This window comes from Sinohyriopsis cumingii, chromosome 6 (assembly GCF_028554795.1).
Source record: "Sinohyriopsis cumingii isolate HCF-2022 chromosome 6, ASM2855479v2, whole genome shotgun sequence".
Taxonomy (NCBI): Eukaryota; Metazoa; Mollusca; class Bivalvia; order Unionida; family Unionidae; genus Sinohyriopsis; species Sinohyriopsis cumingii.
Genome location: NC_142966.1, coordinates 140,495,646 through 140,515,534, shown reverse-complemented (window position 1 = coordinate 140,515,534; position 19,889 = coordinate 140,495,646). Strand labels below are relative to the sequence as shown.

The following is a 19,889-nucleotide window of genomic DNA, read 5'->3' as shown; positions in this document are numbered from 1 at the left end:
CGTGTGGAAATAATTACATATGTATAAGAGAGAGAGAGAGAGAGACAGACAGAGACAGAGAGACAGAGAGAAAGAGAGAGAAAAACAACAGGGTTCATTTTCACAACCACATATAAGCTCTTCTTCCTCATATATACTTTCCTCTCTGTAAGGACCTTACTGACTTGTCTCGGGGGGCTAAATTTAAGTATCTGTATTCAAAAACTGAAAGCGTTTCAAACTAATACTATTAAAGCAAAGAAAAATGTATATTTGATAATATCCAACACCTTTACTAAACTATCCAACACCAAAGGAGCAAAGCACAGGAAATGCAAGCACAGCCTCAGTAATGTGTACTGACTGAGATCCTATATACACTGACTGTTTCTCCATAAAGGATCTAGTTTAGAACTTTAGCAGCAAAATCACATCTAGCTTTATTATAAAGCAAGAATATCATGAAAAGCACGTTAAGATATAAAGATTAATGAAATTTAAGTGCAGAAACCACTTTACTTTAAGTTTCATCAAATGTATCTGGAACTAATGTTACTGTGCAGAAACAATTTTTATTCTTTCTTTCACAATGCTTTTGAACATCAAATCAACAGGGTTCTTTCTCACCCCAAATTAATGTCATCTGCAATATTTTATAACTACAGATGATGGAAAACTAATGTTATTGTGCAGAAACAATTCTTCTTCTTTCAGTCAGTGACCTTGAACTTTTGATCTAAAATCTGACAGGATTCTTCTTTCCCTCAAATGCAAGCCATCCACCAAGTTTGTAGATGGGGGAAACTCAAGTTACAAGTAGCAATTTAAATTGGTAATATATGGACAGTCAACAATATCATAATACTTTCCACCTTATGGCTGGTGGATAAAGGGTGTATTTTGTACATATGCAAGGGGGATTTTGCATTAATTTTGTGCATTCTGAGTTTTCAATGTAATCATATTTTAGAAATCATGATTTGTTTGGTGTGATTTTTTTAGAATTAGTATGACTTTCACAATCAAAAACCACTGAATATACTCAGCTCTGTAAGAACAACAACAATATTGTCTTACAACATGCAAGTTCTTGACCTGTACAAAGGTAGTAATTATATTCATGAATAATTTTATTTTGACAAATATTGAAAATAGATTTTAAATCATGCATTTTTATCAGGAAAAATGTGAGTAGCTGCACGAGACTCTCAGAGGTATAATGGAATTAACATTACATCATAACTTTTAATTAATAGGTACTCTGGAACATAATGAAAAGTTAACATGGTGCATGGGGAATTTAACATAGGATATATCTATTCTAGGGTTCCTGCACCAAAATGATTTTATTTTCCAGGAGTTTTCTAGTAAAATTTAAGAAGAAAATTACAAATTTTAGGAGTTATTTTCAAAGTCGCGTACTCTGATTAAAGACACAGTACTGCAGTTGAAGGCTCGTGTGCAGATTCTCTGTTACCAGACTCAACCATGGTTACTAATGTAATATGACAAAAGTTGCAAGACCATTCACTGCAAAGTTGCAGTGGGAAATTGACATTTTCTCTAAACATTTTTAGTTTAGCTTTACAATATCAAATCTTAGAACATTAAATGACAAAAAGTAATTTTCAAGGAGGTTTCCAGAATATTTTTGATGAATTCAAGTTCCAATTGGATTCCAGGACTTCATTAAAAATCAGGAGGGTGTGGGAACCCTGCTATTCCCAAGATTGCCCTAGAAATGTATGGTCAGATAAGGCTGTCTGGGGAATAAATGTTCAAATTGTTATCTATAACCCAACACACCACAATATACCATCAACAAACCATGTATAGTGACCAACGCCCCATCATCTACTATACAACATCCCACACTATACTAACATGCCATGTGTGGTGAGCAATACCACATCATCTGCTATCCAACACCTCACATTATACCATCAATGCACCATGCATAGTGACCAATACTAGGTCAGCTACTATCCAACACCCCACACAACACTTTCAACACATGACATGTAGTAATAATTAGTCAGCTACTATCCAACACCTCACATTATACATGTACCATTAATATGGGTGTAGTGACCAATACCCCATCATTCAATATCCAAATATGAAGTGTGTAGTGACCAACACCATGTTACCTACTATCAAATACCCAATGTGATACCATCAACACATCGTTTGCAGTGAACAATACCCAATTCATCTACTATCCAACACCCCACATTGTAAAATCATGTAAAGTGGCATGCTGCCTAATGGTTATATGTATATACCTAAAGATAAAACATAAAAATAAAAATTGAAAATGAAAATTAGGAATGAGAATCTAGAAAGATAAAAATTGAAAAACCAAATTTTAAATTTTCATCTTTTCTAAGTTTTTGTTTCCAAAAATTTGTTTTTTAAATATTGTTTAATTTTCATTTTCAGAATTTTGATTTCCAATTTTTTATCTTCAGTGTCTCCATAATCAGTTTATAAATTTGTTTTTTTCAAGCTTCTGTGTTATGGTAACATGACAAAATGATGTCTTTATTGATACAGAATTGATAGAAGCTGATGATCCTCACAATGTTGGATCTAATGACCATTGAAAGAAAATCAAACAAGGCTGCAGTCTAAAAATGATAGATCATTTGCACCCGGACATGTGGTTAAAAATACAAGTATTTATTAAATGGGGTGGATGTATGACCGTGACTGAATGAAAGCAGTACCATGAGGCATTTGATGGCTAATGCTTACGAGAACAAAACAATCACGAAAGAAGCCAGACTTTTTGTGTGCTGTGTCAAAGTTTTAGCTGTAATGGAAAACAACACGTCAGATTGAGCAGAAATTACAGCTAAATATCCTCTCTGATGAGTGGAAATGAACACTTGTACCAGTAATTCGGGATGTAGATCAAGGATAGAAGATCATGTTTTCCGAGGACGGCTGCCAAAATGTTTGCTCACTGGCATTATCAGTCGTGTGGTCCTTATGAGTCATCAAGCAAAACCTTTTTGAGTTCCACCACTTCAATATGTCCAAGATAGAAGTCACCCAAGATAGATAGACACTGTGTACCAGACCCACTGAACCTAACTTTGCTTGGAGAAATTACTTGAGATCTAACTTCACACTGAGGCTACAGGAATTAGGTACCAACAGCAGCAACTGTATTTCCTATAACAACTATGCAGGCAGATATGGTTTGTAAGGAGTTTATTTTACTCCAGACCAAGGTAGTGTCAAAGGATGTTTATATCCTATATAATCAGGCCAACTTCACATGGAACTTAGCTTGCAGTAGCTCTCACTGGCAAACACAGTTAATGTCAAGTGTATGCAGAATTTTACAATATGCTGGAAATCAACTGTTTGTGACACATGATTCTAATAGAAAAAAAATGATGGAACACAAAGAACCATTGGAGATAGGTGATGTGGATTTTTTTATTATCCAGAACAAGAAGACAAAAATACAGTCATGCAGTCAAGATGGTCAGAACAGTAAGACAAAAATACAGTCATTCAGTCAAGATGGCCAGAACAATAAGACAAAAACACAGTCATGCAGTCAAGATGGCCAGAACAATAAGACAAAAATAGTCATGCATTCAAGATGGCCAAAACAATAAGACAAAACTACAGTCATGCAGTCAAGATGGTCAGAACAGTAAGACAAAAACACAGTCATGCAGTCAAGATGGCCAAAACAATAAGACAAAAATACAGTCATGCAGTCAAGATGACCAGAACAATAAGACAAAAATACAGTCATGGAGTCAAGATGACCGGAACAATAAGAAAAAACTACAGTCATGCAGTCAAGATGGCCAGAACAATAAGACAAAAATACGGTCATGCAGTCAAGATGACCAGAGCAATAAGAAAAAACTACAGTCATGCAGTCAAGATGGCCAGAACAATAAGACAAAAATACGGTCATGCAGTCAAGATGACCAGAGCAATAAGAAAAAACTACAGTCATGCAGTCAAGATGGCCAGAACAATAAGACAAAAATACGGTCATGCAGTCAAGATGGTCAGAACAGTAAGACAAAAACACAGTCATGCAGTCAAGATGACCAGAACAATAAGACAAAAATACGGTCATGCAGTCAAGATGGTCAGAACAGTAAGACAAAAACACAGTCATGCAGTCAAGATGGCCAGAACAAGAATAACATTTAGTCTACTGTTTTGCTAATGACCTGAAATCTGAAATCAATCATCCTAGTCAGACACAACAAGACAAAAATGTTTAACGATGAAGTCAGAAGAAAAGTCTGAACAGTCCCTGGAAGAGACCTGAACTCTCATCCCAGGAAAGACAATTTATGTATACAGACTTATGTAACCATTTATTATCTCCACCGACTTCACTGGAGATGAAATCAAAGATTTCTTGCAACCTGGGAATTTCATTACCTGCTGACTCACAGTTCACACACAGCTTGCAATCTCGTGGTGTGTGCTAAAGATGAACTTCCCCCAAACAGTATTACTTTTAGTCTTGACAGTAATTTAAAAAAGTCCAGACTTTTTTAAAGTCTCATTTTACCAGGTTTGGAACTTTGGTACTTATAGTAGTACTAGTCACTACACATGGCATGTTGTTGGTATAATGTGGGGTGTTGTATAGTAGATTATAGGGTACTGGTCACAATACATACATTTGTTGGTGTATTGTGTTGTGTGTTCGACTGTAGATAAAACTTTTAACATCACATTTTCTCTTATGCACCAGACTGTCCAATTTGGCCATACATTTCTAGGGAAGTCTAGAGCATAAATAAATTGTATATTAAATTCCCTTTATACACCAAACTGCTTTCACATATTAAATCCCCCTGTGCCATAGATTGCCTCCCGAATTTAAATTCTGTTCCCTTATTCCCCAGAGTGCCTCTTAATGTAAATCTATTGTATAACATTAATTCCAACATTAAAATCCCTTGAGAGCCTCATAGAACTATGTCTCATCTGCCTACTTTTATTTCATAGCTTTGAATTCTGCATGTGCTGCTACAAAATACTGGTGGATTATGAGAAACTATAAAAAGAAAATTACACAAAACATTTTTCAGAAAGACCCCATTATTGCAGAAGATGAATATTACCTTTTACAACCTGGCTTCCTCCAAACTATTATATGGAGTGAAATCATCACCAGGATTCTAACAAGTGTCGCTCAGAGAAAGCACAGATAAGAATTAATCTAAGAGTCTCAAAAGTGAACATAATTTATTGGAAAAACATCTAAAAGCAGAAACCTCTACAAGCAGAACCCTCTCCAAGCAGCAGTAGACTGAAAAGGGGGTATATATTAAACAGTTGTTACATCTGGTTATCTTATGGTGATCCTACACCTGGCCAAGGTGAAAACTCAGTCCTGATCCTTACAGGAACACTTCATGACTTTCTGAAATGAGTGGAATGAATGAAAACCCAGATGCAATTCTGACACAGATAACACATGCCCGATGCTCATCCAAACAATGGTGGAATTATTTTCAAAAAGTGAGTTATGTGGTCCCAAAAATGCTCACTGCAAGATAAAGGGTACACATTATCTAGTCCTACAATCCTGTATAAAATGACGGAGAATTAAATTCTGAAAGAACAAAATAAATTATGTTCTCTTTGAACAATGTAGCACAATTGTAAACAAGAATCCTTTAAACTGAGTGAAACTCTATGGGGTGAAAAAAAATCAGGAATCTGAGGTCAGACATTTCTTCCTTTTAACGGCTGAGTGATGAAAACATTCCTGATTTTCTTCAGTAGCAATTTTTTTTTTAAAATTAGCTATTGTGATGGACAGGAGTTGTCAGATTGTCACCATTTTCATTTAGAATCAGCTCTGGTGAAAACCCAATGCAGTTATTAATATCCATTCAGGAGGTAAGCAATAACAAGATTTTAAAGATGGCAGCTGTGATAGCCATATTGAAAATACGAGTGGCACCATTTTCATTTAGGACTAAGTAGACCAAAAAGACCATTGGATGAATGTGTGTGTAAAATTTCATGGCAATCCTGCAAGTAGTTTTGGAGGGGGTAGCAATACAACATTTGTGCTAATGGACAGAAAATGGTCTGATGATGGAAAACAGGCCTTCCCAAAACCTCTTGTAGCCTATGACCAGTAGATCTATCAAAATTAGCTGGTAAACTAAGCATTCACATATCACAAATGCATATACAAACACACACATGTATGAACATACATATATATGCATGTGCACATGCACAAACACATGTATATTAAATAAAAGTAAAAACGTGCTCATGAAATGCAGATGACTACCTAAATACAAAACTTGCCTGACAGTGACTTACAACATTCACTGAATTAACCTAAATACAAAACCTACCTAGCAGTGACTAACAGACAGACATATGGATGGATATGGGTATAATATATACCCATACAATTGTCATGCTGGGGCATAGAAATACACAAAATTTATGTCTTTATAATCAATTATCAAACAGAATTAGAATTCTGTCAGCATCAATTTTCTATTGTTTATTATAACTTGGTCAAGATTTACTCATAATTGTGCCGATTTGTTCGACTACCAATTACAATACTAATTTGCAGATACAGACTTTGCTGCCCTCGATAGTTCCTTGGATAATTTGATCAGTTTCATTAGTGCTCATCTCTGTACCCAGTAGAGACTGGACAACAGCATACTGTTGTTGTTCATTCTTCAATGAAATTTTTCTGAAATTTTATGAGCAATGAAAATGGTCTTTCTGTATCTAATTTGCTGAGAGGAACAATGCTAGTTCCCATGATAAATTTTGGCATTCCTTTCAGGCATATGGCTGTTGCAGTCAAGAAAAAAATCACACTTCCATACTGCTCCTAACTTTACTATTCCAGATACTGAAATAATCTTGCTTTGCCTTTACATTACTGCATTTATGGAGTAAAACCCAACTCAAAGGACCTTTGATGCTGATCTAGAACTAGACAATAATCTCTGAAAAAGCTGTTGTCAACTGACTCATGCAAGGCAACAATATGTAACAGCTATTGTTTCTTCAATATGCATCTCTGATTTATTTAGCATCCAATGAATTGGGTTGTTCCACCATAAATGTGTACTTTACCTATGCAAATTAGTCACAGCAAAGCTCAATGATTAGCAGTACAATACACTCTACCTTTTGCCAGCCAGTAAAGCAGTCTGTGAAATGGTGGTTGTTTGTCTCTCATGCTTTGACTTCCATCATTTCCATGACAATTAACAATAAAACATATCCAGGGATAATTGTATTCCATGAACAAAATGCAAGAAACTATGCCAATTGTGACTGTTAACAGACAGGCTATAAATTATGGTGCATATACCACATTGTCAAAGTAGCTCTCTCTCTCTCTCTCCCTCTCTATCTCATAAGATTTACTGGAAATCATGTTATTATAAACTATACTATGTAATGGGAATCTATGGGATTATCCATTCTAAAATGCTGAGAAAAATCTAGCTACAAATGTATGACCCATATAAACAAATCAAAATGTATTAGTCATTGATTTAATTTTCTTACATTAACAATATGACTATACAGTTTCTAAATCATTTAAACATGGTTTTATACTTGCATAGTAGATCCAAAAAGAAGGTGACTTACTCTACAACAAAGTCAATATCATATTCAGACTCATTATTTGATGAATAGTATTGTTGCTGTTGCTAAGGGTTACATATATCTCGTTTTAGATGAAAATGTTTTATGTTTGTTAGGTTTGACCCTTTAGTTTGAAAGTCATCAGTGGCACAAAGATCCATCCCAATGACTTCAGTCTGAAAGTCATCAGTGGCACAAAGATCCATAGCAATGACATCAGTTTGAAAGTCATCAGTGGCACAAAGATACATAGCAATGACTTCAGTTTGAAAGTCATCAGTGGCACAAAGATCCATCCCAATGACTTCAGCTTGAAAGTCATCAGTGGCACAAAAATCCATCCCAATGACTTCAGTTTGAAAGTCATCATTGGCACAAAGATTCATCCGAATGACTTCAGTTTGAAAGACATCAGTGGCACAAAGATATATAGCAATGACTTCAGCTGAATATACATTACTGTATGTGCTCACTTATATCATGAGCCAAACCGCAAACTGTACAGACCCAAATCTGCCAGGGCAAAATGTGCTGGCAGATCTGGGTCAGTGGAGTTTGTTGGTTGTATTCAGTAGAACAAACAACATAGAATATTATATATATATATTATGTACTGCTAATATTATTGGGCAGAAAACAGTTTTCTTCATTTTTAGTAACCTTGACCATTGACCTTTTGACCCTTAAACTAATAGGGTTCTTTCTTACCCCAAGTGCAAGTCATGCACAAAATTTGGTAACTGCAGATTATGGAGACCTAATATGATTAAGCACAAACCTATCTTCTTTCAGTCACATGTGACCTTTACCTTAATATCTATAGGGTTCTTCATTACCAAAATGATCAAGCCATCTATAAAGTTTGTTAAGTAGAGAACTTAAGTTATTGTGCACTTTTTGTTCTTTCAGTAGACGACCTTACGATCTGACCTTCTGACCTTTAAAATCATTTGGCTTATAGTGTAACGCAAGTGCAAGCAATTTAATGTTACTTTAAAGAAACCATTTTTATTCTGTTAGTTAATGACCATGAATTTTGACCCCAGAAATTGATTCAAGTGATTCCTAACCTAAAAGGGAAGTCATCGGCAGATTGGCAACTAAGATGGAGAACTAAAATTTTCTTGAGACCATTTTTCTTTAGTAACAGTGATCTTGACTATTAAACTTCTGGCTGCAGAATTGATAGGTTTCTTCCTTGCCCTAAGTTAAAACCATCCTCAAAGCTTGGTAAGTGTAGAATGTGGAGAATATGTGCTATTGTGCTGAAACCATATTAATTCTTTTAGTCAGATGACCTTGAACTTTGAGCTTTAGACACCAATAGTAATGTCATTCTTCCTTATCTGAAGTGCAAGTCATCCACAAATTTTGATAAGTGCTGATTGTGGAGAACTTAAATTATTGAACAAAAATGATTTTTCTTCTTTCAGTAAAAGAGACCTTGACCTTTGACCTAAAAAAAAAGTCATAGTCTTTTTCCTTGCCCTAATACAAATTATCTACAAAGGTAATTGTACATGGTGGGGAAATCGAGTTACTGTGCAGAAACCTGTTTCTTCTGTCACTAACAACGACCTTGTCCAATGATCTTTGACCAAAATATTATAATTCTTCCTTATCCCTCAGAACTAGCTACTGAAAAAGCTTAGTAAGTGCAAACTGTGGAGAACTCAAGTTGTTGTGCAGAAACCAATTTAAATCTTTCAGTCACAGTGACCTTGACCACTGACCCTAAAATCAGAAGACTTCTTCTCTTCCCTAAGTAGGACCCAGAATGCCAAACAACTGTGGTTGGTAAAGAACCAGTGTTACTGTTTGGAAACAATTCGTCTTCTTTCAAGCCATCCACTGTGTCTGGTAACTGTAGATCATTTGTTGGCAAACCTATGGCATGCATGCCAACAGTGGCATGCCAGACTCTTTGGAAAGGCACATGGTACAAGTTGTATAGTTTTGTATTGTATGATAATTATATTAAAGGGATGGATATGATTTGGCAAGTAGCACTCTACCACTGAGTGGACCTGGCACAGCAGTTCTAAAAGGGTGCCAATACCTGCTGTAGATGGTGGAGAAATGCAATTATTGTTTGGAAACCATTTGTCTTCTCTTATGTACAGAAACTTGTGAACTTCCAATATGCTAAGTGGTCTCAGGACATGCACACATATCACGAGTAGTTTTTTAGAGTACGTTTGCCATTTTACTTTAAGGATGAAGAAACTACAGTTTTGAAAGCTGTAATTATTTGTTTAGTGAGGATCTTTCTGAACCAGTTTCAATGATAGGATATATGTCTGTGCTTTAGATTTTGATGCTGTGCATGCACTATTACCTTAGTGAGCTAACTGTTTCACAAATGATGCATTTCATCTGCTTTCCTTCATTTGTTTGCATACAATATTTACAAACTTCAGATTGCTGTTACCAGCATTCCAGACTGGTAAATAGGTAACGTGCGGTATTAAAGAACCTGACTGAATCAACATTTTATTAACAGAGTTATTCACTTAACTCCACGTTTCTGTAATAGACCATTCTAATCAAATCAATACCACCAATATCCAAATGAATTGCATATGGGTTTTTTCCTAATTGCATTACTTTGTTAGTCTCATAAGAGTTGTCTGTCTTTGTCTATGACTTGTTCAAATAAACTACTTCCCTTCCATTTTCAAGTCAATTCACACAAGAGTAGCATTCGCAAGTAAGTTAATATAAGTGAAGAATTTAAATTCAAATTTGTTTGTATCGAAAATATAAAATATGGAATATATGTACAACCTTTTTATTTTTGTTTTCTTCAGCCAAATACTACATCTATATGTATAATTACTGCGGAAATGCCTATAATTAATGGGTTGAAAGTTTTTCTTAAAGACCACTATAATTTGGAAAAAGATATTGCAATCAAATCTGAAAAGAATGTTGATTTGGGAACACTGTGAACCATTATCCCACCAGTAACTAAGAATGATGCATGTTACATAGCATCATGTTATAGTGTACAATGTGTTTGCATTACAAGCTAACCAAACAATATTTAACTGTGCCTGATTTGACGATAAACAGGAACAAAGTCTGTCACCTAGATGCCATATAATTGTATTTGTCTATCTAAAAAGAGATTGTGTACTTTATGAATATGTGCATGAGTGATTGCATGTGTGTGTATTGTCTTTTTTCCTCACTACAATTATTTTCCCTATATATAACAGTCAAACTATTAAGTGGACAAAAATAAAAGTATGTCAAAGTTCCACATTAGTGAAGTATGTCCCTTATATGGCATCATGCTGGCATCCTTACCAGTATGACAACGTTCCACACTAATGAATTCTGCACTTTTATTCTCCATCTCTTTTTCCCTCTCTTTTGTGGTTTCTGTGTTGATGCTTCCCATCTGATGACTGAGTTGTATCCTGTCCAATTGATTGATTATCACTGTACCCTCTCTACTTTTTTCTTTACACGTTTCTTTTGCATCTTACTCCACCTAGCGCTTATACCATTAAAGAACTGTCCATTTTTTCTACTGGAGCAAAAACTTATCTTCACATTTCTCATTGTATCTGCATATTGGTTCATTTTCTCTTTTTTTTCCCAGATCATCAAAATCTCGAACCGCATCACCTTCTACTCCAAATCTCATGAGATCAAATTTTTCTAACAAGCATCAGTTCCGATGGATGTTTACCATTTCTCAAGTGTGTGGTGCTGTTCCTGAATTAAATAAGCTTGAATGGCTTTCTTCCATTCTATACCATCGCTCTTAAGTATCTGGATGCATTGAAGCAGACGTCTATTTTACCTCCCAACGGCTCTGTTGCCCCGTGACCACAATAAATGGAGTAATACTATTATGCAAATGAGATAATGCTTAAAGAAACGGTGGTCCATTGCCACTGGTTTATGATTTGTGTGGAAAAGAATTGTTTTTTCCAAATATTTGATTACAGAATTAGTATACAAATATCTGGCTGATTATGTAGTGAGTTTGACAGCATTTGATGAAAGAAACAAACAAGACAAAATGTAAGCATATCAAGGCTGAAGTAGTCGACACAGGACTAACTTAGACCTGCTAAATCAATTAAAACTCAAAACTCTGACTCACAAGGTCATAATGCAAAAATTCTGAACAGTCACATTGCTCACAACATCGCCATTTATATTCAATATACTCTTGAATGGATGTGGCAGGTTGAGGAAGAATGTGGCATAGAATAAAGATCATATCAGAGTCAACGATGCCTTCACTTATGAATCAATCAAAACTCTGACACGTAAACCTTTGTCCGACATTAATTCTGTCAAGAGCAGTTGCAGTCAATTCCTGCCCCCATTCCAATCATCTTAGTTTGCTCCAAATGTTCTTCAGTTTTGGTCTTTTATATGAACTTTGGAGTCACTGCACAACCATGGGATTACCAATATACTTGAAATCTGACACTAACCTTTTATTTACTTTCTTTAGTCAGTAATGCAGATGACAGATTCATATCAGTATGAGCTAATGCAGCCAAATCTGCACTGAAATTAACAAATCCCAGGAAACTTCTAACTTCACATGAATCTGGTTTTTCTCTAGCTTCAACAACTGCATTGACTTCATCCTCTTGCTGGGAGAACATGGCCCATAAATTTAAGCTCTGATGTGTACTGCATATATTTGTTTCTGTTCAAAGTTAAACCCCTTTCTTTTATTTTGTCCAGAACTGTCTTTAATCTTTCATTATCCTCCTCCTGACTTATTTAATGTACACTGAAGAACTTGATACTTTTCTAGTGTTGATACAATACCAAACATTAAAGCTTCCTAATGATATAATGTTTTGTGGGCTATCATTTTGTGATCTGTCTATATTCCTTCTTCATTGGTATTGGTGACGTCCCCATTTCAAATTCAAGTTGGAGAAAACAGTACTAGTGTTCATTTCACCTAACATACTGAAGGCATAAGGTAGTCCTACAAAGTAAGATGTCTCCCCTGATATTTATATTTAGATTGACCAGACATAAATGTCAATGAAGATAACTTACACTGTAGGACTAGGAATAAGACTGCCTTTTTCTGGTTGCCTGATTCGTGTATACGCTTGAACATATATCCCTTCATTAGACTTTGTTCAAATACAACTGGGCTAACTCACGGAGCTTGGACCATTTACTTTTTCAGTAATATCCAGCTGTTCTAATTTATTGAGTTTCTGACTTTATGCAAGTTCAATGGCAATTTGTGTCTTGCTTGGCTACTGGTTTGAGCATTTTGTCAATATGGCAACATGTGTTGCTGGGCTACTTGGCTTGACTGTTCTGTCAATATGGCAATATGTGTTGCTGGGCTACTGGCTAGACCATTTTGTCAGTATGGCAATACATGTATGTGTTGCTGGGCTCCTGGAATGACTGTTTTGTAAATATGGCAATATGTGTTGCTGGGCTACCAGTTTGACTGTTTTGCCAATATGAAGCTCAATTTCAGTCTGTGAACTTTCCTATTCCTTCAAAGCAATCACTATAAGCTGCAAAAACATTTTTTCCTTTTCAAATTTAACAATTCATAAATGCAATAAACCTAATTCAAATAATGTTCCATGTCAAGCAATGACAATGACAATGAACTGCATGTAGTACGCAATAACTCTTTGACCTGTAATTGAGAAACTTAATGTTTACACTGAGTGGTTTTGTTGTACCACAGAAGTGTCATTGTAAAGCTTACTGTTACCTTTAGTGGTACTAATGTAAATTTTTTTTGCTTTTCTTAGATGTACACTTGATGTATTTTGCTTTAAGATTGCTTCCACAAATTTACTCCTACTGACAGTGTTATCATTTCACATTCACTGCCATTCCCTCACTAAAAAAGCATACCAACAACTCCCTCATTAATAGTGTCTATGAAATTCAGGTTTTCCTTCCTAACCCTATTTCCACTTCTTCTTTCACACAAGCCTCTTTTGTTTTAAAACACTTCTGAAAAGGTCAAAATTTTCCTACATTTATGACACTTTTTGCTCTTTGCAGGGCATGTTTTTTTCTTTAATCAAATGTCTCATCTTATCAAACCAGTAAGATGCTGCCACTTTAGGTGTGTGATGATGCCACCCATTGCATATCCCAACAGCACCAACACTGTTTACACCTGCTTTTTCTCCCTCATTCATATGGTCCGACTGTATGTTTACAACTTGTACAGCTTCTAAAATCAGTTGTAGTTTTTCCAACGTCAACCAAGTTCCTTGCTCCAATAATTTCATTAATTTAATTGAACTTATATTTGATTAACTAACTTAACCAAGTAACACTTTCTGCAATACACCTTTTTCATCTAAACATCTGAATGAGCAGCATAAGGGAGGTCATCCTAACTTCATTACCTCATTGCAAGTCTCTCATGAGTTATCTTTCTTGACTATGACTGTGTTCAAACTTAGTACAAGATGCTTTATTCATCATTTAAACATAATATTAGTTAAGATAATACTTTTCTTTCACAAATTTCCACATTAATGTACATAAAAGCCATATTTGGTTTAAAGTCTATGGCCCTGGAGTGAATGTTAACTGCTCAAGATTGGGCTGTTGTTTACGTGTTGGCTTTGTTTGTTGGTTTCTAATAGGAAACCCTAATCTGTGATTTCTCAGATTGGCAAGACAATGAAAAATGTTTGGTTCTTATCACATATGCCAATTATATCATGTTAGAAGAAATAAAATCCAATAAAAAAAACATACATTAATGGAATCAATTACTGTAGTAATTTATTGTAGTATATAATGAATTTTATTGTAAACAAATGCACCATATTGAAGAAAAAAAAATTTAATTATTTATGCAGATTTTTTATGCAGGTTTCAGTGTGCCACCGCCTTTTTGACAAAATATAGAAGTAAAAAACAGGAAAACATACCCAAACTAAAGGAGCAAATAGGAGTATTTATAGCAGATACAAATGGGAATAACAAATACATTTAACTATGAAGCAAATATATAAATGCATACCATCAGCTCAGACCATAAAACCACACACATTTCAAAGCCCTACAGAAGAAAGAGCATCACCTGCCATGTGTATGTATTGTGCACCAGAAATCTTAACCTGCCATGTGTATGGACTGTGCACCAGAAATCTTAACCTGCCATGTGTATGAATATAAAGTCACTATCAAAAAGGATACCTTCCTGCTAGTTATTTTGTTACTTTTAGTTTTCTACACGTACAACCATTTAGAAGAATAAGTTTCAAAGACTACACTGTCATTACATCATAAATTCAACTAATGAATAATGCAAAAAAAGCTCCACATTAAACAAAAAGAAATTATTCAAGCATACTGTTGCCAAATCCACATGCCCCCTCAGTGCAAAACTTTGTTGCTCAAAGATAAACAAACAAAACAATAAAGAAAAAGCAATCACTTTAAAGCATACAGACATGACATGCACTGCTATCTAGCATATGGCTGTGAAATGCTATCTAGCATACAGATATGATATGCACTGCTATCTAGCACATAGCTGTGACATGCACTGCTATCTAGCATATAGCTGTGACATGCACTGCTATCTAGCATATAGCTGTGACATGCACTGCTATCTAGCATACATCTGTGACATGCACTGCTATCTAGCATATGACTGTGATATGCACTGCTATCTAGCGTATAGCTGTAACACGCACTATATAGCATACAGTTGTGACACACACTGCTACCTAGCATATGGCTGTGACATGCACTGCTATCTAGCATACAGCTGTGATATGCAGTGCTATCTACCATATAGCTGTGAAATGCACTGCTTTCTAGCATATAGATGTGACACACTGCCATCTAGCATATGGCTGTGACATGCACTGGTATCTTGTGTATGGCTATGATATGCATTGATATCTAGCATATGGCTGTGACATGCACTGCTATCTAGCATATAGCTGTGACATGCACTGCTTTCTAGCATATGGCTGTGACATGCACTACTATCTAGCGTACAGCTGTGACATGCACTGCTTTCTAGCATACAAAGCATACCTTTGGATCATATAATCTACAGACTATTAATCATTAAGTACACTGTTACTTTAAGAATGAAGTCTTAACAATCCACAATAAAAAGCATACATTTGTTAAAACTGTATATATTCAGTCACAATCTGAATCTCCTGAGTAAATTTTATTCCCTTATTCATCATGATGACAATGAGGCAAATTTATCCATCTACTATAATTAAACAAACTTGTGGCATAGGCATACCACTCTATTACAGGGCATGCTAACATTAAGGCAGAGTTATCAATTAACTCTAATTTAGCAGACCTGAATTATATGCATACCACTGTACAATAACGCACACTGTTGTCTAAGTCATTATGCAACTGCTATCAAGTTACTATGGTCTCAAGCAGACTCTTTGTGCAGACATGTTTTGGCCTTTTTGAACTCAATAACACAGGTTGCCACTATGTTCTGAGAAACACTATAGACACATACACACTGAAACTTGACTTGCAAGCTACATGAAGATTACATGGTACAAAATTCTAAAGACCAGCAAATCCTGACTTTTATAGAGTTATCAGTCATTTTATGGATATATTGTCTACAGTGGGGCCATATATAAGAGATTCCAGTGGCTGTCTGGTGTCTGCAGCTTACCGCAGATGTTTTTTTTATGGTAGCACAGGCATTAAATGTCACTTTTCCTAAAAGCTGTCACTAATACATGTGTTATCTACACAAACATGGATGCATACTGATAACAACAAGCATTGCAACTACTCAATCGAGCACTTACTGAACTCAAGACAAGATGGCAGTAAAATTTTAGTTCTCCATTCAGGAATTTCAACGAATGATATTAAAAATATCTTCAAATGTTACTAGATAATGTCTACTCACATCTATTGCCTAATATTCTTCAGACATTACAACCAAAAAAAATGTTTTTTGTTTCTGACTCTGTTGTATCCTTTGCAATGAAACATTTCTACTCTTTTTCAAGGACTATGAGGCAAACCAATAAGTACAGCAGCAATCAAAACTGCAAAACAGCTTTTCTTTCTTTACTACCAATGTTTTTGTCTGGAACTTTCACTATTTGTCTCAAGAAGCATGCATATAATTCCCTGTTATTCTTTATCTGGAATAAATATTTTTCATTCAATTCGAGCACACACTTTTTGCTGACATTCATAAGACATTAAATGGATTATCTGAACCTACCAGCAAGTAAAGATGAAAAAGTCCTTTTGAACAACATGGAGTGATTTCTATCAGAGCAACAGTCATACATATGTAAAAATGTTTTCGTAATGGTGATCTAGTGATTTCTTCTGTAGGGCACAATCTGAAAGGACAGAACTACTAGCAGCAAATGCTGACTTGATTACAACAATATTGAATTTTGAGAACCTCTTGCCAAAAATATAGAGGGATACACACACATATAAATAATGCGGCATTTAAAAAAATATTGGTAATAGTGGCGAGACATAAAAATAATGGCAAATATAGGAATATAGGGGAGTCAGTGGACACATTGATGTTTATTGCAATTGAATATGCTTTTGAAAACAACATCCTACAAAAATGATTGATAAAATTATACAGACACATTAAATAACACATTTTTACATCTTGGCCTGACTAACACATTTGAATATTACATTCCACTTCCTTTATGCCGGAGGTATGAACCATGGACAAACTTCTTACAATAAACTTAAACTTGAAATCAAAAATGGTAACTTGCAAATGACTCTGAACTCTTGTCAAATACTTTTAAAGAATGAATCAACTAAGTTGATACAATGACGAGTTAAAATGTTTTGGACTTTGAATTTTTGATGGAGTGTAGAAACAAAAAAAAAAGACTGTTCTACTGGGAGTTTATGAAATATTTGTAACTATCTGTACTTACCACAATGTAACCATGGTGATATATTCAGGATCTGATCTATTTAGAATCACATCCCACCTTCAATCTCAGAAAGGAATTACCAGGCACAATTAGAATATAACTCGTAAGCATTTATAAGCATTTAATCACACTGCACCTTACAAATTTCAAACGATACTGTTATCCAGCTGTGCAAACTTCTCAAGTTCATTAAAATGTGATCATCAATAGAGAATGCAATGGTAAATAATTGCCAGGCATGGCTGAATAGTGTAAATGAGGTATAGGGGTATGATGCAAACTTTTGCACAGGTAAAAAGAAACAAAACACAGGTACATATATACAGTACACAACATGCAAGATATCAACAGCTAGTTGGTTACAACTAAAATAAAATGGAGACAAAGGCACAGTAAAACCTTTTCTGCTCATAAAAATGTCTTGCAAGTTGAGCCAAAATTTTGTAATCTGTTTTTCAACAGGTGCCATACAATCAAGCAGTCTGAAGAGAAGTGTGTTTACCCAACCATTTTTTAAAAATTCAACTTTGGAAGGTATTTAGGCTGTGAGCATTATTTCTACTGGTAATTCATATTATTGAAAAGTTAAAGTAAATGTATGATACAATGTCCGCAAAAACTTCTGATCATTTTCACGTTTCATTCTTTGTATGTTATTACTATAATTCTCTGTTTATTATATCTGTTGAATCAAGTAGAACCAAGTGATTACATAAATTCAGCTAAAAATATTGAAAAAAGTAAATAATTCTTATAAAATAACATAAATCATATTTTATTTTGCTTTATATTACTATTAATTATTAAATCAAGATTGCTGTGTGTACACTGATATATACACCGAGAACATGTAAATACATGTGTATTTCAGTTTTTCAATGCATTTCGGTGTTTTTAGTACCTGAAGAAGAAAAAAACGATATAAATTAATGGAATATTGCAGGATGATTTATTCTGCACAGAACTATTAAATACTGCAAGATTAGGGAACCCTAGTCCTACATTGTAAAACGTCTACCCTGATACTTATGTTTTTGTCAACCCCAAAACATACATATCTGGATAGAAGTCTTACACTGCAGTACTAAAGGACCCAAGAGCATAGGAGAAACATGTACAATTCAGAATGGGGTAGATGCTGATTATAGTAGCAGTAACTCATTGCAATGTATATTTTTGTTATTTGTTGCAGTTTTCAGTTGAAGTCATAATGTCAAAATACATGCAAACAACGTGTAGACTAAAATGATGAACCATAATCCGAATGACATCAAACTATTGCTGGTATGCCACGATCTAATGAATGTTATAAACTTATAAAATACCAGACTGCTACGGTCTCAATTTAAGAGAACCTATAATGTAACCTTAGACATAGTTTGTAATCTGAGGTTGTGCACTATACAAGATACATAACTGACGTTCTGATAGTCATCATGTGATAAAGGGTCTACAACTGGGTACATCACCGATGACACAATCCGTCCCTTTCCATAACCAATATTTTCCCATAAGGCGTCATTTCTGATTTCTGAAAAACATATGTCACCTGTATGGAGGAATACTGCCCAGAAGTCGTGTAGTCTCGTCAGCTTCGTCAGGGTCATCTTCTCCATCATAAACTCCTTTCTTTGCCATGATCTACCACAGTTTTCTGCTTGTCTCTACTGTTAGCCTGGTTCTCTGTCTTGCTCCGAACTCAGTTACATGGTTGAGTGAGAGAGAAACCTAATTTGATTAACGAGATCTCCACTGTCCTAAGCGAGACGGTGGAGATAGGATTTTAATCAGATTGAACCACCCCAATAATGTCATATGACGAAATAAAATACCCAAACATGGAATATGTTGTTTAGCTAACCAACAAGTACAAGTAGCTCTCCGTTTTTTTTTTTTATATGTAAGTTATAAAAATTATTTATACCAGTAATGTCAGAATGTTTTTGTTTTTTTAAAAGCGCGGTGATCTACTTGTTGGTCTAGATAGTTAACCAGAACGTGACTGTATTTGAATGATTTTATATAATGTAGTGACACAGAGTGAATTTCACTATTTAATACTGTCGAATTGGTCTCAATCAGTGGACCTGGTACTAGTTATAACAATAACAATGCTTGCAACAAGAAAAAAAATGGGGGTGGGGGGCTACTACAATGAAACATGTACTGTGTTCGTTTGTCTTTGTTACATAATACACATGGTCCGAATCAGAGTTTCGTCCAAATAAACTCGTAATTTAATCCCATCTTAGGCACGGTAGGAATGTTGCAGACTAATGGTGTCCACAAACTTTTTTTTAAATATATTTAAAAAAAAAAAAATAACCAACCACA

General features: G+C 35.0%; 1 protein-coding gene across 1 annotated transcript in view; it reads right to left on the bottom strand.

Moving 5' to 3' along the window:
• Positions 1-19,272, bottom strand: part of LOC149798127 (major facilitator superfamily domain-containing protein 8-like) — a 94,235-nt gene extending 74,963 nt beyond the window's left edge. Inside the window, exon 1 of the mRNA XM_089963215.1 lies at positions 19,105-19,272. Coding sequence (XP_089819341.1) covers positions 19,105-19,193 — 89 coding nt within the window. The 5' untranslated portion in view covers positions 19,194-19,272. The remainder of the gene's footprint in view (positions 1-19,104) is intronic.
• Between the last annotated feature and the right edge of the window lie 617 nt (positions 19,273-19,889).